The 12,731-nt window shown below is 27.7% G+C and overlaps 1 protein-coding gene across 1 annotated transcript; it reads left to right on the forward strand.

The window, feature by feature from the left end:
* Positions 1–451: 451 nt before the first annotated feature.
* Positions 452–2,388, forward strand: LOC139898697 (uncharacterized). The gene is made up of 2 exons (XM_071881457.1): positions 452–542; positions 1,062–2,388. The coding sequence occupies exon 2, from the start codon at positions 1,294–1,296 to the stop codon at positions 2,284–2,286; it is 993 nt and encodes a 330-aa protein (XP_071737558.1). The 5' UTR covers positions 452–542; positions 1,062–1,293; the 3' UTR covers positions 2,287–2,388.
* Positions 2,389–12,731: the final 10,343 nt, after the last annotated feature.

The following is a 12,731-nucleotide window of genomic DNA, read 5'->3' on the forward strand; positions in this document are numbered from 1 at the left end:
TTTTTTCGAAATTTTTTTTTCGACTTTTTTTTTTTAAAATCATACGTGATTATCATTGTCAATCACATGTGATTGTAAACCCAATCACATGTGATTATGCATGGCAAATCCAATCACATGTGATTGTGCAGGTAAATCACATGTGATTGTAAAAAAAAAAAATTTGAAAAAAAATTTAAAAAAAATTTCGAAAAAAAAATTTAAAAGTTTTTTTTTCGAAAATCACATTTGATTTTCGCGATACATGTCGCGCTCTCATTGGTCCCTTGAATCTCAACTTAATTTATTGACTCAAATGAATATTCCTCAGAGTATATAATCTTTAAGGGTTAAAAAATAAAAAATAAATGTATTTGGCCTTCCTAAATTTTCAGCGCCTAGTTTTTTTTTTTTTTTTTTTTTATCTTTCTTTTGAGTCACTCAACCGTCGCTTTCTTTTATTCCTTATTTCCTTCTCCACCAAAACCCCAATTCATCCAAATCGACTACCGTCTTACAAATTACAGTATCTCAAAAAAATCATCGATAGCCACAATCCACATGTAAGTTAACTCTCGTCTCTCTTTAATATTGAATTATTGATCAACATATTTTTTCTTTTAGATTTTTATGTTTTTTTATTGATCAACATATTTTTTCTTTTAGATTTTTATGTTTTTTTTATTGTTATTATAATTGTAGTTTTGAAGTTCGAACTATGAGTATATGAAATGAACTATCCATCACTCGATCAGATGGGCGATGGTGTCTTGAGTCTCGACTTTTATATGTTTGTGTATTATCGTAACTATATTTGTTCAATCAATAACGTTAGTCACTTAGCTGTTAAATGTGTACATTACCTTTTGGGCTTTTGATGTAATATTTTGCACTATGTGGAGTTGTAGACAAGGATTAAATTACTAAATTGTATTGTAGTTTGTTTTTCTTTTTCATTAGCAACTCAGTAACTCACTGTAAGTTAATAGCTAAATGTGTAATGTGTTGATAATTGATAAAGAGTGATGAATCACGACTTACATATCTTTGACAATCTGTATTATATTTGTTTTAATTTCCAGGACTGATAATGGAAAAACAAAAATCTATAACTTCATTTTTTAAGAGAAGAAATGATGACAACACTTGCTCGATCGATGGTATTCAAAATAGTAAACGTTGCAAATCTTCAACAAACGAGCATGAACAAGAACCAAATCAACCAGAGCCACCTGTTGTTGAAACTTCTAGGCCAAATATAGAAGATGTGGATTTTAATTATTTGGAAAGAGATCCTGAAAAGCGAATACAAATATGGAATTATCCAAATATTCAGTTTGTAGTTTGCTTGTAATGTTTAATCCCGCACGTGTTGTTCTTAAAGGAATAATCGATGATGGATCTTGCTCTTCTCAACGTGGAGATGCCGATTCAGCATTTGGTTATACAAAATCATTTGAATTTGTGTTGATTTTACACTTGATGAAGGAAATAATGGGGATTACTGAAATTCTTTCTCAAGCTCTACAAAAGAAATCTCAAGATATTATCAACGCCATGAATCTAGTTGCAGCAACGAAGGAAAGACTAAGTGAATTAAGAAATACTGGATGGGATTCTTTACTTGCAAGGGTAAAAGCATTCTCTGAGAAACATGAAGTAGACATTCTCGATTTAAATGCTTTATACAGATCCAGTCGATATCGCCCTCGTCTACAAGATAATCATGTTACTTTTGAACACTATTATCGAGTAGATATCTTTATTAGCACACTTGACAAACAATTGCAAGAGCTAAACAATAGATTTAATGATCAAGTTATGGATTTATTAACTCTCAGCTCGAGTTTAGTTCCAAGCAAACGTTCTAAAGTGCTGAATGTTGATCATATTTGTTCCCTTGTTGAGAAGTATTATCCTGCAGATTTTACAGAGCAAGAGAGAACCCGATTAGAATCTGAGTTGGAGCTATTCAATATTGAACTGTCAAAGAACTCTAAGCTTAGTGGTGCATCAACTCTTACTGAAGTATTTAAAGTTCTTGTGGAAACTGAGAAGTGCGAGAATTATAATTTATTGTATAGGTTGATTCGACTGATATTAACACTTCCAGTTTCAACTGCTACTACCGAAAGAGCATTCTCTGGGATGAAAATTTGCAAGAATCGGCTTCGTACCAAAATGTCCGATGACTTTTTGGCGTATAATTTGGTGGTTTATATTGAACGGAAAATTGCTGAAAAGTTTGATTCGGAGTCTGTTATCGAAGATTTTAAATTGCTTAAAGGTCGTCGAGTCGAGTTGTAATGATTTTTATTTTCATTTTCATTTGTATTTGACTATGATGATTGTGACGACCCGGAAATTTTCGACCAAATTTAAAATTAATCTTTATGTTATTCTGACACGATAAGCAAAGTCTGTATGTTGAATCTCAAAATTTTGAAGTGTTTTCATTTATTCAATTACCCTATGACTGTTCTCGATAATTCACGAACCTATAATGTATATATAAATGACTATATATGTAAATAGTTATATATAATAAATTAAATATGTTACTGAACTATTATAAGATAACTTAAGGTAATCAAAACTTGTTATTTGAATATGTGGAGTATATTGACAATAAATAATTTTGAATATGATTTATCAACGATTAAATGTATACCTTAAATTATTTGTTTCAAAATAAATAATTACTATATTTATCTAAGTAACAAAACTTAAAAATTTAAAACAACTTTATATACATAATAGTTGAATATATATATATATATATATATATATATATATATATATATATATATATATATATATATATATATATATATATATATATACATTGTTGAACTAGTATTATTACTAATAATATTATTATCAGTAAAAATATACTCCGTATTATCAATTTCACTAAAATTATTATTATTGTGACTTATTACTATTATTACGCTTATTATTATTATTATTATATAAGTATTATTAATATTATTAGTATTAGTATTACCATAACTAAAAAATTTATAATGACTTATATAAAACAACTTATTATTATTATTATTATTATTATTATTATTATTATTATTATTATTATTATTATTATTATTATTATTATTATTATTATTATTATTATTATTATTATTATTATTATATTATTAATTATCAATGAACTTGATATTTATAGTTGTATTATTAATTTTAACATCTTTAGTGATATTTATATTTATTAACTACTATATATATATACAAACCGTACATAACAGATTCCAAATCAAAATTAGGATCCCTTTCAACTTTTATAATTTTTGTTTAGATCTAAAAGTTGTTAGATGTTGTTATCAATATTAGTGATCACCATCACCTTTATTTCTTTTTCTTCCTTCATACCTGCTCGACCTTTTCTGTCTAACCATACAAATCGATCAATTTATGATGTTATTGAGTCATTCAAATTTTTCTCTTTCACTATCAATATCTAGTATAACAACCATTAGTTGATTATATCAGATCAATTAATAAATAAAAAATAAAAAATAAAAAAAACTGTTCGTTACCTCTGTTGTGTACCTTCAAATCCAAAAGCTCGATTTCAAACAAAATTTCAAAAACTATAAATGTAGTTTTGTTGAGAGTCGTTTATACAAACTTTCGGTAAAATTTCAGAATCCACTTCCTCAAATCAAGCTTGAATTTCAAGGTCAAAGTTTATAAATAAAAAGTCAACAGTCTATTTATAATTCGAATTCTTGATATAGATGTTATCTTTGGAAAAATTGATGACTTATGAAGGTTCAGTGAATCAATTGCTATATATTTCATGTGGCAATCGTAACCTATAAGTATTAGAATTTAAAAATCAATATTGGAGTTCAAATTGTTCTTCGCGAGTCTTCAATAGCAATCTGTTTTGTTTCTGTTAAATCAAACAACCACAGTAAACTGATTCTGTTTCAAATTCAAAACCTAAACTAATTTCATAGTCATCGATATGATTAAGTTTGTTGTGTCTGGTCGCTTGGTTCACTGAAGAAGATGAAGAAAGTGGAAACACGATATAAGGGGTTAAATATATTTAGCATAGGAATAGATTCAGAAAAATAAATTGGTTCAGATGGTTTGATGGTGGGTTGCGTGTGCGAGAGGTCTCGGGTTCGATCCTGGCTCGGGGCATCCTTTTTGTAAAAACTTATAAGGTAGTTTTTTTTTAAATCATTATAATAATAATAATAATAATAATAATAATAATAATAATAATAATAATAATAATAATAATAATAATAATAATAATAATAATAATAATAATAATAATAATAATAATAATTATTATTATTATTATTATTATTATTATTATTATTATTATTATTATTATTATTATTGTTATTGTTATTGCCATGATATGTATTATTATTATTAACATTATTATTATTGTGAGATTATTGTTAATATTATTAACTATGATAATATTGTTGTGTTATTATTCCTAATATTAATGTTATGAGTATTATTAATCTTATAATTAAATAAAAATATCATTATTAACAATATCATTATTATTATTAAAATTATCATTTTTAATAAAGTTATTATTAGTATTATTATTATTCTTAGTAAAACATTAATATCAAAACCATCTTTTTTTTTAAACAAATAAATATTTTGAATATGAAACATACTTATTACATATACTACAATTATATTAATAAGCCATATAACTATATACAAAGCATATTAACATTATTTATATAAAAACTTATATACAACAAATTAGGTGTTTTTCAGATATAGATATTTTAATATAACTATATAAATATAATCTTTTTCAAATATATATACAAACTAAATATATAATATATAAGGTTATAAGATATGAAATTGTTCGATTACGAGTATATATTTTAATATATATACGAATGATACAGGTTCGTGAATCCGAGGCCAACCCTGCGTTGTTCAATTTAGTCATATGTATTTTTACTACAAAATACATTAGGTGAGTTTCATTTGCCTTTTTACCCTTTATATTTTTGGGCTGAGAATACATGCGCAATTTTTATAAATGTTTTACGAAATAGACACAAGTAATTGAAACTACATTATATGGGTGAATGATCGAAGCTGAATATGCCCCTTTTGCTTGGTAACCTAAGAATTAGTAAACCGATCTACTAATTGACGCGAATCCTAAAGATAGATCTATTTGGCCTAACGAACCCCATCCGTTGTAGCGGATGCTTTAGTACTTCGATGTTGTTTTTTATCATGTCCGAAGGATTTCCCGGAATGATAGGTGATATTCTTATATGCATCTTGTTAATGTCGGTTACCAGGTGTTCACCATATGAATGATTTTTGTCTCTATGCATGGGACGTATATTTATGAGAACTGGAAATGAAATTCTTATGGTCTATTAAAATGATGGAAATGATTATTTATGTTAAAATAATGAACTCACCAACCTTTTGGTTGACACTTGAAAGCATGTTTATTCTCAGGTACGAAAGAAATCTTCCGCTGTGCATTTGCTCATTTTAGAAATATTACTTGGAGTCATTCATGGCACATTTCAAAAGGCATTGCATTCGAGTCGTCGAGTTCATCAAGATTATTATTAAGTCAATTATAGTTGGATATATTATGAAATGGTATGCATGCCGTCAACTTTCGTTGTAAAGAAAGATTGTCTTTTCAAATCGAATGCAATGTTTGTAAAATGTATCATATAGAGGTCAAGTACCTCGCGATGTAACCAAATGTAATGTATTCGTCCAGATGGATTAGGACGGGTCACGTCAGTTGGTATCAGAGCGGTGGTCTTAGTGAACCAGGTCTTGCATTAGTGTGTCTAACTGATAGTTGTTTAGATGCATTAGTGAGTCTGGACTTCGACCGTGTTTTCATGTCAAAAGTTTTGCTTATCATTTAGTGTCGAAAATTATTTGCTAATCATCCTTAAAGTCTAGATACGTCTTACTACCTCTATTGCATAGATAGTGTATAGATAAATTCATATCTTAACGTATCTGTTATTATTACCTTTGCCTGACAGCTTCCGTAGATTCCTCTGTAACTATTGGGATTTTAGTATTATATACGCATATGTAAATTATGTATTGCAGGATACTAATCTACATCCTATAATCTAATTCATATCGAAAATCCTCCATCTGATCGTACAAGATGGATCCCTCAACCAGTTCGAATTCCTCGGATTCTGATAGCAATTCCGATATGGATTTCGACTCAAGCTCCGAAAACAGTGTAACCGGAATAGATCAACCAATCAGTCATCACCAATTATGGCTGAATTGGGGATGGGTTCGAAGTTGACTTAATCAATGGAGACGCGAAGAAGGCGATCCTTTCCATCAACTGAATTCACCTCTTGGCGAAGAACCTGAAGCACTCAACGACGAACCTGTCCGTAATACCATTTTCTCTCTCATTTCCAGAGTATCTCATCATGATTATATACTATCTCGAATCCTAGATCTTATTCATCCACTCGTCCGAATCGACAACCATCCAGGAGTAATAGCAGAAGTCAACGAGCTTCGCGCCCGAGTTGTAGCCTTGGAAAATATGGTGCAAAACGTACCAACTTCAGCAACATCACCGGCACCAACAGTACCACCAACAACTCAAGTTTCAACATCACATGCCTCAACATCTCATTCTGTACCACGAGAATAATCACCGTTCTACGTATCGTTCTACATCAGTTATCTTCGTTCTTCATGGCGATTATGTAATCTCTAAAGTCTTAGAGATTTTTCTTCTAGCTCAAACCGAAAAGCAAATGAGATTAATATCATATTAACTCATTAAATCCATAATTACATCCGAGGAAAATATATATGTAAGTATATTTTCATAAAGATTGTAATTAAAAAAATTCTTTTGTACAAACTGTTAATGGTGAAAATATTTTAACGGGTAGGTAATACTCGAGGAATATATATAGATTTCACATTAATAAGTCACACTGTACATTCTTCAAATCTGATTCAACATTCATTTAATATCCTACTTACATCCACAGATATATGTATCCGTTCACTGCAGAATAACCATTTTTATTCAATTTCATATTTGGATTGTGACTTATCAGAATTCAACAAGTGGCATAGTGAAGAAAACATTGGACAAAATAAAAAAATTGTTAGAAACAAACAAATTAACTATGAGAAATTTTGTTAAGAATCCACGCTAACTATTCCTAGCTAACTGTTCCTAGCTAACTGATTACATTCTATTTATCACAATTTATCTATCGCAATTTATATTCTCGCAATTTTATTTATCGCATTTAATTTCTGTTATTTATTTTATGCACTTTAAATATCGGGACACGTATACAAGGTTTTGACATATCATATCGACGCATCTATATATATTATTTAGAATCACCATAGATACTCTATATGCTGTAATGCTAGAGTTCGCTATACAGGGTTGAGGTTGATTCTATAATAATATATATACTTTGAGTTATGATCGAGTCTGAGACATGTACAAGGTCACGATACGTATTAATTAATTCGAATATTATAAACTATATATGAATTATTGAATTAGTAACTGTGGACTATCGACTGTGGACTACCAACATTGGACAATTAAAATGAATTAAAATATTGATTATAATATATGAAACTAAACATCTCTTCAGGTTTGCCACTTGATTTCATCTTAAACCTCATTTGTATCTTGACGATTACGATCTACGTTCAAATCTTTCATGATTCTTGAAAACACCTCAATCGAGAGGATGAATCAACCGCACTTCATCTACGGAAGAAGAGATTGATGCATATAGTTATGCACCTGAAAATATTCAGAATTTGAGTAAACATTTAACACGTATCTGTGCTAGCTCCTTTGGCGTGGTTATTACCGAAAATAACTTTTCAATCTCTCTCCATATTAGCCAATTTTGTCACAGCTCCAGCAAGTCAACTTCGACTTTTCGTTCTAAACAACCTTATTATAACCTTGATATATATGCATGCTCTTTTATTGTTACCGGGGAACCTTTTATATTCCATCATATTACCAGCAGACGTACCAGCAACATCGTTGCTCCTTGGATTAAATCTCTCCGACAAATCACTATATTTATCTATTGAAGTCTCATCATGTACTCATCCGCATCTTGTAACAAGAATTGCCATACCAATTACCGGGAATCAGCAAATCTGTATTGTGGGTCTCGCAATGTTTCCACAACAACAGTTATATGTATCCATATAACATTTATCTCTCAGAACTATGATCTTCCATTCTTAAATTCTGAAAAGCACCCAGTCTGAGAATTAATGCTCTGAATTTTGAAAAGTTGAATGAAGCAACAAAAATTGTAAACGACCTCAACAACCAAAAGTTGATGATAAAGAATTGTATGTTGGCAAAGCTCAGAAAAAGTTTGAAACTGAAAAACTGATTGAGCAAACTACGAAGGAGTCTCTGAACAAATCACAAGGACTAAACTTGTACATTAAGAATCCTGATGATTCAGTTTCTGATGAAATCTTTAGCGAATACCTTGCTTCTGACTCCAAACTCTTGCGGACAAATTTTCTTCACCATCCTTCGATATTAGAAATTCCAAGATATCATCGTATCTTTCATTATAAATATCTTCCATATTTCTGAAGATATTTTCATAACTATTCTTATCTGAAATCATTAATCACTTCATGCTATCAGTGTTACATCATATAGAAACTGTTAGTTTCTATATTCTGTAAACTTTCGAGCTTAAAATATGAATGTTATTAAAGTAATATTGGGAACTGATGCATGAGTTAGTATAATATAATGACACTTGATCAACGTGATTATATTACAATAAGTCATGCTGAGTTTCTAAATAGAACATGATGATTCACAGATTATAACGTCATCATGTGTTATGTTACATAACTCTTTCATTCTGATTGACTTCTGAACATATCAAGAAAGTATATTCTTGATAGTTCTATTCTCAATGATTCTGATAATTTGACAAATCAAATCGTACGATTACGTTCTTTCTTGGTTAGAACATTAGTCATGTTCATTCGAAAACTCCGTACTTACGAATTCTGGACCGTTGCTCACCTTACTAGAGGTCGAGAGGATAATAAAAAGGCAAAGAGATCCAAAATATAAGAGAAAATATAAAGTCCAATAACAACACAGAGGTTACAAACCATGGATATTAATATGAATAGCAATATAAGGACACGGTAGAATTAAGAATAGTATCACCCCAAGGTAATAATAGAAGTAAACAGATTTTTCTGGTGGAAAGATTGAAAAGAGGGATGACAAAAATGATAATTAGAAAAATATCAAGGATTAGAAATGGATTAAGCATTTTCACAATCTTTTGGATGTATGAACTAAGAAAGAAAGTATAGGAATGGTGAGAATAATGGAACGGAAAAAGTTTAATTTATAATGGAAATATCAGACAGAGTAATCGAGGCAGATCACCGTATTTAATTATAGAGATCTTAATTTCCTTATTCGTCGAAGAATCAAATCTTTTAGATTCGAAGATTTTCTTTTTATCCCTTGAATTCCGGAAATCAACCAAGACAACGTCAAAAGTTAAAACGAAACTTCATTTATTCATTTCACTCTTTTGTGATAGCTTCATTCGTGCTCTTCGAATAATCGAATTATTTTATCTGTATTATTCAATAATGATAAAACTCTATTTATCAACTCATATTCGTCATGAAAACATTTTTATTGTTAGCCATGACCACCTCACTCAAATTTCGGGACGAAATTTGTTTAACGGGTAGGTACTGTGACGACCCGAAAATTTCCGACCAAATTTAAACTTAATCTTTATGTTATTCTGACACGATAAGCAAAGTCTGTATGTTGAATCTCAAAATTTTGAAGTGTTTTCATTTATGCAATTACCCTATGACTGTTCTCGATGATTCACGAACCTATAATGTATATATAAATGACTATATATGTAAATAGTTATATATAATAAATTAAATATGTTACTGAACTATTATAAGATAACTTAAGGTAACCAAAACTTGTTATTTGAATATGTGGAGTATATTGACTATAAATAATTTTGAATATGATTTATCAACGATTAAATGTATACCTTAAATTATTTGTTTCAAAATAAATAATTACTATATTTATCTAAGTAAACTTAAAAATTTAAAACAACTTTATATACATAATAGTTATATATATATATATATATATATATATATATATATATATATATATATATATATATATATATATATATACATTGTTGAACTAGTATTATTACTATTAATATTATTATCAGTAATAATATAAATATTATTACAATTAGGATAGTGTTATGGTAATGATCATTAATAATATTATTATTATCAATTTCACTAAAATTATTATTATTGTGACTTATTATTATTATTACCCTTATTATTATTATATAAGTATTATTAATATTATTAGTATTAGTATTACCATAACTAAAATTTTTATAATGACTTATATAAAACAACTTATTATTATTATTATTATTATTATTATTATTATTATTATTATTATTATTATTATTATTAATAATAATAATAATAATTATCAATGAACTTGATATTTATAGTTGTATTATTAACTTTAACATCTTTAATGATATTTATATTTATTAACTACTATATATATATACAAACCGTACATAACAGATTCCAAATCAAAATTAGGATCCCTTTCAACTGTTATAATTTTTGTTTGGATCTAAAAGTTGTTAGATGTTTTTATCAATATTAGTGATCACCATCACCTTTATTTCTTTTTCTTCCTTCATACCTGCTCGACCTTTTCTGTCTAACCATACAAATCGATCAATTTATGATGTTATTGAGTCATTCAAATTTTTCTCTTTCACTATCAATATCTAGTATAACAACCATTAGTTGATTATATCAGATCAATTAATCAAAAAAAAAATAAAAACTGTTCGTTACCTCTGTTGTGTACCTTCAAATCCAAAAGCTCGATTTCAAACAATAGTTCAAAAACTATAAATGTAGTTTTGTTGAGAGTCGTTTATACAAACTTTCGGTAAAATTTTATAATCCACTTCCTCAAATCAAGCTTGAATTTCAAGGTCAAAGTTTATAAATAAAAAGTCAACAGTCTATTTATAATTCGAATTCTTGATATAGATGTTATCTTTGGAAAAATTGATGACTTATGAAGGTTCAGTGAATCAATTACTATATATTTCATGTGGCAATCGTAACCTATAAGTATCAGAATTTAAAAATCAATATTGGAGTTCAAATTGTTCTTCGCGAGTCTTCAATAACAATCTGTTTTGTTTCTGTTAAATCAAACAACCACAGTAAACTGATTCTGTTTCAAATTCAAAACCTAAACTGATTTCATAGTCATCGATATGATTAAGTTTGTTGTGTCTGGTCGCTTGGTTCACTGAAGAAGATGAAGAAAGTGGAAACACGATATAAGGGGTTAAATATATTTAGCATAGGAATAGATTCAGAAAAATAAATTGGTTCAGATGGTTTGATGGTGGGTTGCGTGTGCGAGAGGTCTCGGGTTCGATCCCGGCTCGGGGCATCCTTTTTGTAAAAACTTATAAGGTAGTTTTATTTTTTTAAATCATTATAATAATAATAATAATAATAATAATAATAATAATAATAATAATAATAATAATAATTATTATTATTATTATTATTATTATTATTATTATTATTATTATTATTATTATTATTATTATTATTATTATTATTATTGTTATTGCCATGATATGTATTATTATTAATAACAATATTATTATTGTGAGATTATTGTTAATATTATTAACTATGATAATATTGTTGTGTTATTATCCCTAATATTAATGTTATGAGTATTATAAATCTTATAATTAAATAAAAATATCATTATTAACAATATCATTATTATTATTAAAATTATCATTTTTTAATAAAGTTATTATTAGTATTATTATTATTCTTAGTAAAACATTAATATCAAAACCATCTTTTTTTTTAAAACAAATAAATATTTTGAATATGAAACATACTTATTACATATACTACAATTATATTAATAAGCCATATAACTATATATAAAGCATATTAACATTATTTATATAAAAACTTATATACACCAAATTAGGTGTTTTTCAGATATAGATATTTTAATATAACTATATAAATATAATCATTTTCAAATATATATACAAAGTAAATATATAATATATAAGGTTATAAGATATGAAATTGTTCGGTTACGAGTATATATTTTAATATATATATATATATATATATATATATATATATATATATATATATATATATATATATATATATATATATATATATATATATATATATATATATATATATATATATACGAATGATATAGGTTCGTGAATCCGAGGCCAACCCTGCGTTGTTCAATTTAGTCATATGTATTTTTACTACAAAATACATTAGGTGAGTTTCATTTGCCTTTTTACCCTTTATATTTTTGGGCTGAGAATACATGCGCAATTTTTATAAATGTTTTACGAAATAGATACAAGTAATTGAAACTACATTATATGGGTGAATGATCGAAGCCGAATATGCCCCTTTTGCTTGGTAACCTAAGAATTAGTAAACCGATCTACTAATTGACGCGAATCCTAAAGATAGATCTATTGGGCCTAACGAACCTCATCCGTTGTAGCGGATGCTTTAGTACTTCGATGTCGTTTTTTATC

Source organism: Rutidosis leptorrhynchoides, chromosome 3 (assembly GCF_046630445.1).
Source record: "Rutidosis leptorrhynchoides isolate AG116_Rl617_1_P2 chromosome 3, CSIRO_AGI_Rlap_v1, whole genome shotgun sequence".
Lineage (NCBI taxonomy): Eukaryota > Viridiplantae > Streptophyta > Magnoliopsida > Asterales > Asteraceae > Rutidosis > Rutidosis leptorrhynchoides.

Excerpts from the sequence above, each read along its gene's own strand:
- LOC139898697 (XM_071881457.1), top strand. The coding sequence starts at position 1,294 with ATGGAATTATCCAAATATTCAGTTTGTAGTTTGCTTGTAATGTTTAAT.